The sequence below is a fragment of the Myxocyprinus asiaticus genome, chromosome 11 (assembly GCF_019703515.2).
Source record: "Myxocyprinus asiaticus isolate MX2 ecotype Aquarium Trade chromosome 11, UBuf_Myxa_2, whole genome shotgun sequence".
NCBI classification, from domain to species: Eukaryota; Metazoa; Chordata; class Actinopteri; order Cypriniformes; family Catostomidae; genus Myxocyprinus; species Myxocyprinus asiaticus.
Genome location: NC_059354.1, coordinates 16,831,607 through 16,849,972, shown reverse-complemented (window position 1 = coordinate 16,849,972; position 18,366 = coordinate 16,831,607). Strand labels below are relative to the sequence as shown.

General features: G+C 37.7%; 1 protein-coding gene across 1 annotated transcript in view; it reads right to left on the bottom strand.

The window, feature by feature from the left end:
• Positions 1-18,366, bottom strand: part of LOC127447692 (partitioning defective 3 homolog B-like) — a 466,221-nt gene that overhangs the window by 152,412 nt on the left and 295,443 nt on the right. Inside the window, 1 exon segment of the mRNA XM_051709699.1 lies at positions 10,461-10,686. Coding sequence (XP_051565659.1) covers positions 10,461-10,686 — 226 coding nt within the window.

Sequence of the window (18,366 nt, the reverse complement as noted above, 5' to 3'; positions counted from 1 at the left end):
TTCATTTTTGGGTGACCAGTTCCTTTAATGAAGAAGCAGGTCATATAATTAAGAGAAAATTGACTGCCGTTTCTCAGCGCAGTTAGAGATGCTTCTATGAAGTGTGAGAGTGATTGAAACTAAACCTGCATGATTCATTCTTTCTCTTTTAGATATGCAGGGACTCTCTGGCATGTTTGCTGCAGGTTGGATCACAATCCAATTATGATACTGTGACGTACCACAAATATACAATTCAATAAACTGAATCATGACATGTATCACAATACATATGGTATCGAGGTGGTTGCCGTTTTAATCAGCCTAACTGCAAGTAGTCACAGATGTTACAATACATTTCTGAAAGGAGAGCACACTGTCTCATTAAAAATGTTCGGTTCTTTTACTCCATTCCCCCATGTTGTTTGTTAAGATGTTGTCAAGAAAGAGCGATATGAGCATGAGTTTCAGGATCCTAGCTAAAGTTGGGAATGAGAATGATTGTGTATTTGATGTACCTAGTCTGCAATTAGTTGTGTACAGTGGCACCATCATAACAGAAACAAGAAACCATGAGTGTGCACATTTTTAAATGTGTGCACTTGGCTTTTGAACATTTGCCCTGCTGTGTAATGCTCAATGATGCCAGCTCCAATCTAAAGCTATCTAAAGGTTTTTTTAGATCAGTGTCAGACTTTGTTGTTGACTTGATCAAACATACAAACACAGCAGGAAAGACATTACAAAATGTGTTAATTGAGAAAGAGAGAGAGAGAGACGGGGGAAAATGGGGTTGTCGCTCTGTAAGCAAGTCTGTGAGGGAGGGACGAGGAAAGTTGCACCATCTGTGACTCCGACACTTGCTTCAGAGGCATTAAGAGGCACATTAGCACACTTATCAAAGGTCACGCACCAGTGCTCTCTCTAACACACCCAAAACACACAAGTGCACATGCATATACACCAACATATGTGCATATAATTAAACACACTCAAGTACACATGTACAAATCTGCATATACTCATGCATTGCAAAAACTCCAGTCTGGCTGAATATCAATATGACAAGAAAACAAGTTAAGGATGCTGTCAGCATGCATCTGCCCATCACATAATCCTGAGCGTAAGGTGAAAGACTTTAGGTGAGTTTGAAAGACAAGACTAAAACAATTCAACCAGGCTTCAGTCAGCGACTTAAAAAAATAAATAAAAAAATTTGACAATTTTAATCTCATTGCTGAAAGATGCAAAAGCTTAATTGGCATCAACATGCAGTTTTATGAAATTTCATTCAAGGAAGTGTAAGTAATTACATCTTCAGAGTGCATGCCAGTGTTTCCTGTACCACCATTCAGCATCTTTCAGTTGAGTTGTCCTTAGTGCATGCAAAAATGAACACAGCGCATCCCTGTGATGACTGATTCTCAATTGCACTGTTTATTTTTCGCAACGACTGAGACGGTTCTATTTAATGAATTAGTTAAACAGATTCACAAGTCACAATAAAGTGTTTAAATACAATTTCAGTGCAGGATTCCCACTGACATGGAACACAATACATTGAAATATCACGAGAATTAATAAAACCTAAAACATTATGGAAAGTCATTAAAATGTCTATAGTCATCATAGGCCAACCTTTTTTATTTTTTTATACTTAACTCTACAATATACTGTATGACCAACTAAATTGCTCTTTGTGAGTTGACTCTCAAAATTCAATAATCAGGAAGGACTGGAAACAATAATGGGAATTCATTGGTCAAAAGGGGTGGGAACTCCTGATGTAAAAAAACAAACAAAAAAAACAAGCCTTCTTCAATAATCTTTACAAATAAAAGAGCCACTATCACAGCAACTGCAGTGGAATTTGCTGAAAGGCAAAACAAACACGAGATGTGAGGAAAATGAGAAGACAGAGGCAGAAAAACGGGAGAGAAAAGAGGACAGCTGGTGAGTGAACAGAGAGAGCAGGCCTGCTTCAGTTAATGATGGCAGCAAAGTATTGAACACTTGTTCTCATTGCACTCTCCTCTACATAAACATCCGCTGGGGAAGCAGCACTATCATTACACACAAAAATGTACGGCAAATTTCTTTCTCACATGCACATATACTGTTCACACTCACCAAACCCCTCTGTTCCTTCAACATCTGTCACATCTCACGGTTTTCAGTTCACACAACAGCATTTACATAGAGCGCTGCCTTCACAACTATTTACTATTTACATGGCTGACCAAAAAGACGTACTGCTAATATCTTGCCTTATAAGGTAAAGTGTCAAGCTGCATTCCTCCCTCTCCTTTAATAGCAGACAGTCATATGTTTGGTCGTCGTTTTAAATGTGAGCCAAGAAGTCTTTGAGGAACTGCAATTTTGCTGAATTGCCCAAGATTAAGGTTAATTATGTAATATTTAATTTCTGATAAAAAAAAAAGTAGCAGCGTTGATGAGATAAAAGATCTATTACAAAGAAATCTGGAAGTGTTTAACGTTGTGCAGTTTCACTGAGAGATGTTTAATGTGTTTCAAGACAAATGGCTCAGATCTGACTTCTTGACACATGAATGTAAATTACCCCAACATGGATATTAAGAGTAGAGTTCAAAATAAAACGAATGATGAAAATATTTCTAACTCAAATTCTTGAGAAGCCACGTTACAAAATGTTGTAAAATGCTGATAAATGCACGCCTGTGAGTGCACATTTTATTTTAGTGTGGAAAGTTGCTACGTTGCTTGGCAACTTAAAATAGGGTACAGTTAGGCTATTAGACCATTAGAACATTTCTTAACGGATTGCTTTAATATCTTACTATTCTCCATGTATTTGGGAGTGTGTTGATTCACATTTGTGAGAAATTGTAGGTTTCACAGGATTATGTGTGTGAGCAAGTGTGATGTCTTTTGTTAAGGGTGTGTGTGTGTGTCACACAGCAGCAGACTGAGGGGTATTTGGCAGTCCACACAGCTTCCATCTGTCTGCTATACATTACGTTCCATACAGCTACTCCATCTTTCTGTGACACACACACACACACACCAGCCCTCCTGTGGAGCTAAATCATCTGTCACAAACCAACAAACACTGTAGCAATTCTTTACCTCATAAGAGGTGTTATGTCTCTCAAATGCACACACTTTTACACACAAAGAGATATGCAGTACACACATATCCAGTTTCCAAAGAGAAACAACACACACAAACTGTATATTCTACTAAATGTGTTATTTACAATAAACAGACACAGTCTCTATTTAAAAAAAAACAAACAAACAAAAAAACACTCAAATCACACAGCTAATCCGGACCCCGGATTTGTTCCATTCGGACTGCGAGACATCATGACAATGGTTGCCCCATCTCACCGTTTCTAGACTTTAGGTTAGCAGCACAACAAAACAACAGAGCTGTGTACACCGCAAGTGCTCCATGGCTTAGATAGCACTGATCTTTCAGTGCTATATCCTTTAATGTTTTTCTCTAGCACTGAAATGGCTTCATTTATGCCCTTTCGCATTGCCGCATTGCCTCTCCCCTGGCCCACGACATGAGGCACCACATAGTAGAGCTGCAGACGTGGTTATTTTAACGACAGTAGACAGTAGCGGAGAAATACAGTGAGCAGTGATGTAGATGGATACTGGAATCTTTTGCTAAAACACACTGCATAAAACGAAAATGAAGCAGAAGCAAACTTCATGTGTCTGATATGACTCAGACAGTTCAGCTAAGGCAGGACAGGACAATTTATTATGGTTCCAGAGCGCCTTTAGACTAGAAACAACTTTTTCCGTCTAAAATTTGCTTTTTATTTTTAATCAACATGTTTTGAGTCTATTGATAATAAATATACATTTCTGTTTAAATTTTGTTAATCAGAGAAAACATCATCTCTGGTATGGATGGCAAGAAAACGACAACCAAAACTTTGAAATTACGAGTTCTCTGCTTATAATGAAAAGCATTTCCATTATTTGATAGTCAGCCTATTTATATTTAACTATAGCAAACTGTATTTTTAAACTGCACTACTTAGATGTAGGCTACATTGTTTGTTTGTTTTTGGTAGATTTATATTTTAAGGAAAATATAAAAATGGTTAATTAAGACTTTAACATTACCTACATTTTCTCTCTGGGGTTACCCCTGAACCCCCATACAGTATCTTTCCCATGTATATATAAATGGTAGAAGATCCCCGATAGTCCACTACTTTGGTTGTCTTTGGGCCACAATGTCCTCATTCTTGCCCAGTTCTTAAGATACTTTCTGACTGTTGATTTATGATTTATTAATCATATGTTTTTGACATTTTACAAAGTACCATTGCTGCCAACTTGGGAATTTATAATAATTATTCCAAAAAAAAATGAGCATTTCTTACACATTGTCATTAGTCAGAATGGCTACAAAATGATGCTTTATTATTGTCTGGACCTTTGGTGGGATGAAAATGTCAAGATCGGACCTCTTGGAAATGTAATTGAATACCCCTGCTCTAAAAGCATGTCATACATGCGCTCACAGTATAACTATAGCAATAAAATCATTAGTTTTCCAAAATGCTGAAATAAAATAATAATAAGATTAGTAAGTCATTAACCTGTTAGGGGATTTTGAAAGGAAGCAATAGTTGGAAACATCAGGCATTAAGGACTGGGAGACAATGTGACATGGAAAGTCCTCTTTTGTCATCTATTATCACTGAGCAGCAGGGCAGTATCCTGGCTTAATGTCCAAGATTCCCAGGACTGCTCTGCCTCACAAACACAGCTACAGATCAACATGGCCACTATCAGCAGAATGGACACTAGCCTGTGACTCCCACAGGGCACTATGTAGTGGCCAATAACAGTAAAACTGAGCCAAAGAAAAGGACAAAATGCCAACCACACTGAACAGCTAAAGATTTAGTAGACACATGCAATATTGAGATGGGCAACAGAGACTTGAAACACTACGGAGGAAACTGATCCAGAGAGAAAAAAAAAACAAAAACAAAAAACACGTCAACAGCAACAACAACAAGGGACCAAACCTAGAGGGTAGTCTAAAGGGTTTCTATATCAATGACCACATTAAGTAATTTCGGTCCAACATCAGAAATCACCAGTATCAGAGAACTTAAATGGTCACCATAGTGACAATGATCCATTATGATCTCCACCTACCTGGCACTCAAGTAAATGGCACTCAACATTAAGACAGTAATATAATAATATATATATATATAATAAAATAAAATAATAAAAATAATACAACTTGTAAATAAAACACTAATCTGTCATTAAAACAGAAGTCCTGCACTATGTATATTGGGTATTATACCTGTGGATGTGCACTTACACAGGCGACAAGCACTATGGTGCTGCTTAGCCATGATTTCAGGATGCAGAATTATTCTAAGACAATGGAAGTCAACAACATCCTCCTCATTTGAACAATGGCCGGAATTATGAACAAGCAACATTCATAAACTAAGGGCATCATGATCAGTTTGTAAAAACATGGGGTCACTTTCTAGAGTTTATTAAGAATGCATAACGATAATAAGCAAGGCACTTGTATGAATGCTGCATTCCATTTCTGTGCTGATCACTCTTTATATTGTAATAATAATAAATCCTTTTGTGTTCAACATAAGAAAAATAACAGCATACAGGTGTGGAATGACATAAGGCTGAGTAAATAAAGACAGAATTTTCATTTTTAGGAAAACTATTGTTTACTGGCTGTTTCTTTAGTCAGCGCATACACACGCGCACGCATGCACACACTCACCTCAAGAACTTGGAGAGACACACTTTCTGATTTATAGTCAGTGGGACAAGAGGTCATGATGCTCTTGGGATGTCTTAGCTAGCCTGCACTTCACCTGCTCTTAACCCTTTAGGTCAGACATCACAAACACGCATAATGCTAATTGAAAAAAAAAAAAAAAGAATCAATAATCTATTGATCCACGTGACGTGTGAGATGTAAGATCCCTGGGCAGGTATCATTATGAGGGCAAGCAGAAGAGGAATATGATAAGGAAAGAAAAATGTGAAGGTAGTGGGTAGTGTAAGTATTGTAAGTGAACTCTGCAAGAACTCTAGATATCAGGAGAGCTGAATGCACAACAACAAGACTGCTATTTATATTTAATTCAACTAAAATCACACATAAAGGACAGGAGGGCACTGTACAAATGTCCATTTGGTTTAGAGTTTTGTCTTGGGAAAGGGCTCCTTCATTCATAAGAATCAACTGATTAAGGATTATTTTTCTAAGGCAATAGTGTCTTGCTCACAAGGTGCTTTCCACTTCATCTACCAAATTTTTTTAATTTTTAATTGTTTTTTTGCAGTAAAAATGTTTTGAGACAAAACAAGGGACTCTAGGAAAACAAAACAAACCCATTTGGGTGGGTTTATGCAGGAATAACAAACTCAAAATCAAGGTCAAACTGAACAAAGATTCAGCAGTTCGGCAGTTTTAATGGCTAATAAAAATGCCGAACTGCCGAATACAGTACCCAGTAAAAAATTATGCAAGACTGCTCACACTCCCAAAGACCATCGAAAAGTTTGACAGAAATGGGAGAAACTGATTTAGAGAATTTCAATTTTCTAAAATCCCTTTTTCATTCCGTTTAATGCATGGATATTTGGCTTGCACAGGTAACAGAGCAATCTCGTGGCAAAGTAACGTTAGCTTTGAGCGAAGGCCGTGTCAGATTCCGTGGGCCTCACTGACAAGCACTGTCACTGCTTGACTCTCGAACCCACATCTCTAATCCTTGCCACCTACCAAAAATAAATGAAACTACTGCGTTTTTCCATAACCCTTACATTCTTCACCCCATCAGCCACTGACAAGTCAACATGTAATTGCTTTGAAAAAAGAATTGGATGCAAAACGACTAGTCAGTGGGTTGCCTGAACAACTAGTTAGTCTTAAGGAAGCCCTGTATAATTATGCTGGTTTCACCTGACCATAATTGTACATTTACATTTTATGCATTTGGCAGATGCTATTATCCAAAGCGACTTACAGTGCATTCAATGTCAGTTGTGTGTTCAATGGGAATCATATCCATGATTTTGGCATTAATAACACCATGCTCTGCCAGCTACAGGAACCCCAACTTATTTCTTAGGGGGTGCTTACCTAAAACGTGTTCTTGTGTTCAACAAGAACACTATACAGAGTGCCATGGAATAAAATAGAACACAGGGGTCTCAAGATGTATTGTTTAACCTCCTGAGACCCCCGCGTGACTGCTGTGTGCATTTTCCATTTCCCTTTTTGATTTGTAACTAGTAGGATGAAAAATAATAATGATAAAAATAAAAATGAAAAATAATAATAATAATTCTATAGAGCAAATCGTTTTCATAAAAATGTATGTCCACATATGTGGACAGCAGGTTTAAGTTGTGAAATTTTAAGTAATACCAAGCTATAGAAAGTTTTCATCAAATAGTTTATTATGTGTCTAAGAGTGTTGGATATTTGCGTTTTGAAACATTATAGACACTACGGCTGATTTTCTATAAAGCTCAATTAATAATTCTTATTAAAACTCTAATGGCCAGTATAATCAAATCACTGCCAACCATGTTAAAATAATTTTTTGCATTATACAATTCTGAATCTTTGTACTGATTATCATTGTCCCATGTCTGTCAAACAGTGGTCCAAACATCATCTGCAGCCTGAAACTGAACTTTTGGTCGGATTTTAGGAGTGAATGCACTTAGCTGCATAGAAAGTTATAGGATGCTCCCTTGCTCCCTATTTAGTGAATGACTTGACCTCCAGTGTGCTGTCTGTCTTCACTGGTCTCAGAACAGTTAGAAATGCACCTTATTTTCATCCTAACTCCATTTAAAGCAACATTTTTCTGCTTCTACATGAATACATTTATTCTCAATGTGAAAATGCATAGTAAATATAGGAATGCATTTATTAATGTTAATGAATAGAATCATATTGTACAGTGATAACAAAATAAAACAATAACAACATTTCTAATAAAATGGAGCGAACTGACCCACAAATGTGTTAATGTTGAAAAATATTCAAAATAACTCAAATAATTCAAAATATGTTTTTTCAACTTTTGAGGCAACGCGGTCCAAATTTCAACATATTTGGACATCATGATTATCAGCACGCTTACTTGCTAAATATGAAATGATTTTTTAAAGCCACATATCAAACGAAACTAGAGATGATACTTTTTACAACCAAACAGGTTTCAATCAAAACACTTAAAGAGGATTCTTACCAGAGGCACTTTTGTTGGTGCTGCACCAGTAGCAGCACTTCATATTTTTTATTTTTTGCACAATTTTATTTTTTTTTTTATTTTTTTTTTTTTTAATTAAAAATTATTTTTCACCCTCATTCTGACCCTCTGTCAGAAACACTCGATTTTGGTGCTGCTTCTCCTTTAAGACATGACAATAAACGCCCACTGTTCTGATTATCCTTCATGTCATGACATCTTTAAACTTAAAATAGCATCTTAGACACAATGCTTGAGCTGCGCACAAAAAAAAACAAAAAACAAAAAAAACAGCATAAGACGCAACGCAATAGCTAAATAAGGACTACGGCTTTGGCGCCGGTGCTTTAAAGGAATGTTCTGTGTTCAATATAAATTAAGCTCAATCAACAGAATTTGTAGCCTAATGCTGATTACCACCAAAATATTATTTTAACACGTCCCTTTTTTTATTTTTTTTTATCATAGTTACAATGAGTTACAAAGTCGATAAACGTTAATATAGACACTGTTTCAAAAGTATAGCCACAAAACAAAAACTCTTTATTTGCTAACATTAATTTAGTGTGACAAAATCAGGGATTTACTGGATTTTTTGCATTTACCAGATTACAGGGTTTGCCTGCATAACATCATCATGACAGCAATGTTGTAATATTGACTATTACATTACACAGATAAGGTTAGTATGAGATTTTATCATACTAAAACTAAAATCATGTTAACATGTTAACATATTGAACTATAGACTGGCCCCATTCACTTCCACTGTAAGTGAACTGAACTTGTATTGAACTCAGAACATTTCTTAAAGGGGATGCATTTAAAGATGCAGCTTTACTGAGAGGGATTTACCGTGCAAACTGTCTAACAGCTAAAGGGGCGGTCACACTACACTTACGCTCCTTTCACTCCCATTCCAATGCATCCGAATGCAGCAGAATGGAAACGCAAGCTCATGCGAAGAAATTTCGTACTATGTTGCATACATGAAATCTGAACCATGAATTCGTACGACAAGAGGACGCGTGACCAATAGGAGACTGAAACGTCACACGCTGACCTCTTCGCTCAATTCAAAGGATACAAATTTTAAAAGCCGCGAGATTTATTGTTGCAGGAAATTGAGTAGACAATATATTTTTATATTTTTAATATAATATTATTTGTTATTTGTGGTGTATAATTTACTTACACCAGATGCCCTCCTGTGTGACATCATTTCCTGGTTTGTTGCCTTGTCCGAAAAAAAATAAAAAAAATGTGCATGCTCAAAGCCTTGTGTGACCACGCCTTAAATCACAGCACACCCTCAGCATGCACATTTAAAAACATCAAAACATCAAAACAAACAAATCAATCAAAGAATAAACTATAGACTCAAGATCTCACAAATCAACTGGTTGGTTATTGGATGTCTAGTTTACTAGTCAACAATCATGACACATCTGTAAGCTGATATCAAGTTCTCCAGCTCTTTCTTTCTGATGTGTTTTTCAGATTTCCCAGCAGTCATCCAAATTAAAAAAATTATAGAGCTAATTGCCCGTTAGGTGGAGCCTGCCAGGGCATCCATGCCCTGATTTGTAGAATCAGTCATGCGGATCGTCCTCCACTGTGATGGACTTAGCCACTCACACTTGCTGGTGCTGGTGCCGAAGCCAGCGCCGGCCGGCTGGCTGATCGACGGGCAGATGGGAGTGGTTGGCACAGGTGCCCACCATGATGCAAATTAGCCCTGGCACTGGTGTGGTGTGAAGAGATTGAGCACTGTGAGACAGCGAGCCATATGGTGTTGGGGCTGACTGCTCTGTTTACCAGTGGTCAAAGTCAGTTACACACACTCAATCAGGCTGTAACACTCACAAGTGTAAGCCAGCAAAGGACCCCACAGCAGCTCGGCCAACATTCCGTCACATGACTGTGACAGGCCAGCAAACCGACACAGCAGCTTAGCATGTCATCTATCCTGACCTTTTCTTGTGTGTAAAAATCAGCTAATCAAACTAGCCTCAGGATTGGGACTCAGAAACAGAAGCGTTGACGCATGGCTCCAGACATTTTTTGTGAAGCTCGTGAAGCCCTGCCCACTGATAGATAAGCCCATGTTGTGCACATGGATATTTACATATTGCGATATACACAATATAGCTAAATCTCCATCGATTGACACACTAAGAAAAAAACCTGGGGACTTGCCTTAGCAACCCAAATCCTTTCTTCTTGGTCTTCTTATCCAGCTCATCACTGGCCTCCTCAGCTTTCTTCTTCTCTTTCTCCTTTCCTTTGCTTTTCAACTTGTCTTTCTTCTTTCCTTTGGCCTTCTTCTTTTTGTCTTTCTTGTTCTCCTCATTGTCACCTGCACCCTGTCTGGAGGAGCCGCTGGCCGGAGTGTCTCGTCCAGAGCTCTGGTCTGACCCGTCATCTGTTTCAACATACCAACAGCAGAGTCAATTAGAACTGAACGAAAAAAATTTAAATATGAATATAGAGTAGCCTATACCAGGGGCTCTCAACTGGTGGGTCGCAACCCATGGAGGGCAAAACAATGCTAAATGCAACTGACCATTAATGGTGCATAGTTAGGATAGCAAAATAAATAGGTTTATCAATTTTTACAAGAGAGACAGCAATTCAAACATCTTTTGTTGACATCAAACTCTACACTATTTTGATGCAAATGTGTGTCAACTGGTAGAAGCTAGCTAGCCAATTAGATATCGTAGATGATAACAAGGACAAGATGTGTGACATGCCTTTACCATCGAAAAACCATGAACAAAACTATGAAATGTAAAAGAAAATACAACCCAGACTACTTTAAAAAACAGCTTCTCTTGCAACGTGGATAAACTGATTATGTGGTGAATTATTGGCTGCCGAAAGCATGAAAATTCCAAATATATTTAGGCCCGATTTACACTTTGCAATAACATGCATTTCATATCTGGATATTCTTTTGCTGGATTGCATTTTCACCTTGCAGTCAAATGCGTCTCCACTGTGATCGAATACAGATCCCATCAAAGTTACCCACGCAAAACACCAATTAAATATTGAAAATTCAGTCTTTTAGCAAATTTTAAAAACACTGATGGATAATTTAAATACTTTCTATCACTTTAACAGTCTGGGTTTTCCTTTATTGAACATTTTGGCGGCAACCAAAGCTAAATTTCAGGTTGCCGAATTTGTTTTTAGTGATATCTCTTTTTGAAAGTGCTAAATATGCTTCTAATCTGAAACACACAAGTGAAAACTGGTTTCAAGTGAGTGTCACGAGAGCCACATTAGAAAACAGTAGAGAGACATGAGTGAGTGGGGACTTGAGGAGAGAGATGATATATTCTAAGTGTATTCCAATGGAGCAATTCATGGGATATTGTACATTGTTCATTGTTTGGGTGACAAGTTTGCAAGACCCCAGTGTCTGTTCATAAACAGAAAAAGGCAAGAACCTGCAAACTTCTGATGACTTCACCGCAACCTCATCAAATAATGAATTACTTACGTAGTATCCAAAACATGCATTTGCATTTACACCTTTCAATAGGTCAAAAACCATCCGACCACCTTCGAATGAGGTTTCAGTGATCCAATCACAATCCCATAAAAAGTCTTGGGTGCATTTAATGTGGTCAAATGCTACCCTATAACAATCCGATCACCGAAAACGCATGCTAATACAAGGTGTAAACGGGGCCTTAGAAAACAATCAACCATTTGTAGTTTGAGTTCAAGAACATTTTTCTTAACTTTTGTATAAACAATTTTGGTATCATTTTGGGTTACTGGCCTACATCTCACTTTTCTTTTTTTTTCACGGAAATATAAAAGATCTGTTCAGATATCTATTTTTCAGCTAATCTTCCCTGGGGCATCAAAACGTTGCTTACATTATCATAATCAGGAGGAAAAAAGAAGGGATGATGATAAACTGGAGAGAGAAACTGAGAAAAAGGAAGAGAAAGAAACTATTGAAGAAGTAAAAAAAAAAAAAAAAGAAAGAAAGAAAAGAAAAAAAAAACAGGCTTGGGTAACTCAGAAACCTGCTGACATAACCATCTGTTACTGGCTATCCACTGTGGGGCACTCTGTGCATGCGTGTGTGGGGCGATCAATCGTGGCTGCATTATGTGTCTTCACTCTGAGGTTTGTCAGATGGTGGCGGTGGTAATGGGAGCAGATGTATGTTTACCAGGCCGCCTCGGAGAGTGACTTTAAAGAGAGATGAGGAAACGTGAAAAAGCATCAGTCTTTCATAAGCCTCACAGCAGCCATCTTACTTTGCACTTGTTGCTCAGAGGAAGATCCCAATAGCCCTGTACTTTGATTTAATGATGGGGGAAAGTTGTCTCTTTCAAATCAAAATAGGACATGGGAAAAGACAGAAAGTTAAAGAGTGAAGTATTTGCACTCCTTTTTTATTTTTTTGAACCCACATTTGTTTAAGCCACATTGTGGCTCATTTTGAGGTGGAATCCTAGAGGTTATAGATCTGGGCTGATAAATGAAATGCTAAAGATTCGAACTTCAGAATTAGTAGTCGACCGATATGGGTTTTTCAATGGCCAATATCTAAAGAGCAGGATGGCTGGTGGTCAGTTAATACTGATTTACACAAAATGCCATGGCAACAAAATTGCACACAAAATTGCTGAAATTAAATACTGAAATTAGTTCAGCAATTAAGTGAACTAGATATTCCCATTCAGAACTATATATTCTGCTTCATTTTTGTAGTTATGTCTGTGAAATAATCTGCACTTATTACTTTTGGATAGATGTGAATTCTGATCACAAAGCCTAAACACATTTTCCACTATTTCCCCTAGTTTTTTTCTTTACAACCGTATGCAATGACATAACATGAAAGGCTCACATTGAGTGGTGATAAAGATATATACCACTCAATTTAGCTTTGAATATAGTGCTTGTACAATTTTGCATAACAGGGATAAACAACACAAAAAAAAAAAAAAAAAAAAAAAAAAAAAACAGACACTGAACTCTTTCCCTAAGAGTTGCTATGTTAACAAACTTCACATACATCAGAGCTGACTATCAGGTTTAAGGATGAGGTGTTCCTCCGAGACTCAGTCCAAGGCCACAACAGCAGCATCCCTTTCCCTGCGGCCCGATTTCTACACAAACAAATGCAGATATACCATTTAAACTAGCACTGAAGCGAGAGGCACGGTAATGACTGTGCAGTATCCTATTATTCAAAGACACAGATGAAGCTCAAAAGACCGGCTCTCAGCTCTCTAAAAACTCTTTTGTTGGGACCAGCGCAATGGCTCTTTGTAAATATCAATCCTCTGAACACAATGCCAAATGCCGGGGAAAAATGTTGTCAGCCTGAGAGAGAATGAATGGAGAAAAAAAGGGTGATATTTCCCATCATGCTCTCAATATGAAAACACTTCAAGAAAGCAGGGCTTGAGGATTCAGAGAGCAATACCTGTGCTCTGAAAGCCTTAAATAATAAAGCCATAATGACACTGCTGTGAGCTCAAAGCAAAATAATGGAAACCATTTTTAAAGAGTAATAAATCCCTTCCCTAAATGCCTCTGTTTTATCATCCTCACTGATGTATGGTCTTTGATATTTATATGGTTTCTTCTCTATAAATGAAGGCCATAGTTGAAGAGACTTAATATGTAGACTGCATCCTCTAGATTTCTTCCTCATGGGGTTGTGTAGTGTAGTGTTTAAGGGTCAGGACTGGCAACGTAGAAGGTTGCAGATTCAATCCCTGCAAGATGTGAGTCAAAAACAATGGTCACACTACTATGTACTAACAATTAAATACATACAAGTCTATGTATTTACAGTGAAACTACATGTTGTTCTGCAAAATTCCCACATTTGCTGCTACTGAGGTTGAGGTACGGGTAGGTTTAGGAGTAAGGGTAAGGTTAGAGTTAGGATTAGGGGTTAGAGTTAGGTTTTGGGGCAAGAGTTGGTTTAGGGGTAACATTAACAGTGTAACTACAAATGTAATTAAATGCAAGTACTTTAAATGTAATTACAATGCAACAACATGTACATAATAAGTACATTGTATCAAATGGTTAAGTACATAGTAGTTAAGGCCACCTAATTTAAAGTGGGTCTCAAACAATCCCTTATTTTACTCTTGAGGGCCAGACTTTTGACTTGAAGTCTGGTTCCCTTTGCAGCTTATTCAGGCCAAGAAGAAACAATTTGATGAAGAAACCATTTGATGACATGTAAAGGCCAATTCAACCTGCCCCAACAAATGGCAACAAACTCCATCAAACACTGTTGTAGGGTTTTGTTGGATCAGTGTTAACTGAGTTTTTGTTTGTTGGGGCAGTGTGACAATGACATTTATGATTCTCAACATTCTAAATCCAACAGGTGTTTGTTGGGGCAGCGTGACAATGACATTTATGCTTCTCAAAATTCTAAATCTCACAGCCAACATTGGAATGTTGGTGTTTGTTGGGGCAGTGTGACAATGACAGTTATGCTTCCCAACATTTTAAATCCAACCAGTGTTTGTTGGAATTTGTTGGGGCAGTGTGACAATGACAGTTATGTTTTTCCAACATTCTAAACCCAATAGCCAACTTTAGAATGTTTGTGTTTTGCCGGGGCAGTGTGTCAATGACAATTATGTGTCCAAACATTCTAAACTCAACAGCCAACTTCACAATGTGGGTGTTGTTGAGCTATTGTGACAATGACAGTTATGCTTCTCAACATTCTAAATCCAACTGGTGTTTGTTAGAGTTTGTTGGTGTTTGTTGGGGCAGTGTGACAATGGCTGTTATACTTCTCACAATTATAAATCCAACCAGTGTTTGTTGGGGCAGTGTGACAATGACAGGTATGCATCTTAACATTATAAATCCAACTGGTGTTTGTTGGAATTTGTTGGTGTTTGTTGGGCAGTGTGGCAATGATTGTTATGTGTCCCAACATTCTAAAATCAACAGTCAACTTCAGAATGTTGGTGTTTGTTAGGGCAGTGTGAGAATAACAGTTATGTGTCCCAACATTCTAAACCCAACAGCCAATTTTACAGTGTGGGTGTTTGTTGACCCAGTGTAACAATGAGAGTTATGATTCTCAAAATTTTAAATCAAACTGTCAACTTTAGAATGTTGTTGTTTGTTGGGGCAGTGTGAAAATGACAATTATGTGTCCCAACATTCGAAATCCAACCTGTGTTTGTTGTAGTTTGGTGTTTTTTGGGTGGTGTGACAATGATAGTTATGTGTCCCAACATTCTAAACCCAACAGCCAACTTTAGAATGTTGGTGTTTTTGGGGCAGTGTGACAATGACTGTTATGCTACTCAACATTTTAAATCCAACCAGTGTTTGTTGGGGCAGTGTGACAATGACAGTTATGCTTCTCAACATTCTAAATCCAACTGGTGTTTGTTGGGGCAGCGTGACAGTTACAGTTATGTTTATAAAAATTCTAAATCAAACCGTCAACTTTAGAATGTTGGTGTTTCTTGGACCAGAGTGACAATGACAGTTATGCTTCTCAACATTCTAAATCCAACTGTTGTTTGTTGGAGGTATTTGGTGTTTGTTGATGCAGAGAGACAATGACAGATATGCTTCTCAACATTCTAAATACAACAATTATTTGTTGGAGGTAGCTGGTGTTTGTTGGGGGAGTGTGAGAATTACAGTTATGCTTCTTAACATTCAAAAACCGACCATTGTTTGTTGGACGTGGTTGGTGTTTGTTTGGGCAGTGTGACGATGACAGTTATGCTTCTCAACATTCTAAATCCAACAGCCAACTTTAGATTGTTGGTGTTTCTTGGGCCAGAGTGACAATGACATTTATGCTTCTAAACATTCTAAATCCAACAGCCAACTTTAGAATGTTGGTGTTTGTTGGGGCAGTGTGACAATGACAGTTATGCTTCTCAACATTCTAAATCCAACCATTGTTTGTTGGATGTAGTTGGTGTTTGTCTTGGCAGTGTGACAAAGACATTTATGCTTATTAACATTCTAAATTCAACAGCCAACTTTAAAATGTTGGCGTTTGTTGAGCCAGTGTGACTTCTCCATTTTAATTTAAGCAGTTTAAACTAGATATGTGGAAGCGAATATGTGCCGAATATTATATAAAAACACAAGGACAAACAACCCAAAATGGATTAGGTTATCACCAAAGCTGCAAAGCATGGAACTATTCATTACAATCAGAAAGAACGTGTGACATGAACATGCGTAAGTAGACAGATAAACATGCATATAACACACACACACACACACACTGTGGGGACTCTCCATACACTTCCATGGATTTTATGGATTTTATACAGTTCTAACAATAATTTCTATCCTCTAACCCTACCCCTAAACCTAACCCTCACAGGAACCTTTTAGCATTTTTACATTTTCAAAAAAACATTGTTTAGTATGTTTACTAAGCCATTTCCCTCGTGGGGACCACTGGCTGGGCCACACATTGTAGATGATCTCAGGTTTTACTATCCTTGTGGGGACATTTGGTCCCCACAATGTAGCATAAAAATGTACACACACACACACACACACACACACACACACACACACACACAAATAGTATCTGGTTAGAAAGTTATGTTTAAACCATGTTCTCTGAACACTGGCAGACTATCACTCCACAACAGGGACAATAATGAGAAGTGAGAGGAACACTGTGTGTCTAATTACTGTCCTCAGTAATTAGTAATGAGCTGCCGCTGTTTTCTTGACCAGGAGTCTGTGTCTGCACGTAAGAGTGTCTGTGTCTGTGTGGTAAACAGCAGATGTAATCAAACGTTGATGAGCAAATGAGAAAATAACCTGATAATTTGTTAATGAGTTTGCTTTGAAGCTACAAACTCATACTATAGGTAATCCTGAGTTGCACTATTGAACCAGATATTAGTTTAAAACTTCAGTAAATGCCTTGTAACAAAATAATTAGGGATGGGTCACAATGGTTGATTAGTTGTCCAACAACCGAGGTCAATTAGCGAGCTCTAATTGTTAAACTATATTTTTAGTTTTTCTTTTAGACAGAATTTTCATATGTTTTCTGCGTCTGTACTTTAATAAGTGTGCTGTGTTTAAGCTTTTAGACAATTTGTGCGGTAAAACCAGAAAACTTGTGTCTTTAAATTCATCCCCTCCTAACGCTGCTGCTACATACACATTCAGCTGGACATCTTTGCCAAATGCATCACTTCTCATGCTGTTTTTTGTACATCTTTCCACAAGCAATGCATTTTAAAGATTTTTTTTTTTTTTTTTAACACAACAACACTTCTTATGTAATGTACCCCTTGGAAACGCATCCAGTCGGGGTCAGGTGTACCTGAAACCGAAAGTCCACGAGTAAGGAAGGTAGACAAAGATGGAATGTTATTGTGGTACATGATACTGCATTGGGATGTGAGTATGTATGTGTGAGACATGTTCTTAAGTCTTCAGCTGTTTCACATCTATTCACACTGACCATAATGAACGTCCTCTCTCACACTTGCTCTCTCTTTCACCACGTCTGTGGTCTGTCATTTCACGGAAGGGCCAATAAGGCTGGTGAGGGGGAAGCGGAAACACATGACAGGGACAAAGCCAAACACTTTACTCTCAATTACTCTCTTTCAACAGCCACACGGCATGCCATACACTGACAATATTCACACACATACTCACACACATTCACAGCCTCACTAGAAACACTGCCGTATTATTGATAAATTGCACCACCTGTGTCTAACCAAGTCTTTGTCTAGATTTTAGGAATTGTATGGGGATCAGAGTGAAACACGGAGTAAAGAACATTTCTTAAATACTCCTATGAAATCATAACTGAGTTTCACGGCTTTTAGTCCATGTCTATTAGTGTTGAGGCTATCTATATGCTAGTACACTCCTAAAATGTGACAAAACAAACCTTTAGCAGATATATGAAATATAAAACATTTACGACCTTTCTCTTCTGGGAAAACAGACCAAAAATATTGATGACTTTACTTGCACTACAGAAATTTGTGTCCAATAAAATGCTCTCTAGAATAGGAAGGACCCTCTCCCTAATACTAACTGCAAACATCTTGCAAAAAAAAAGGAG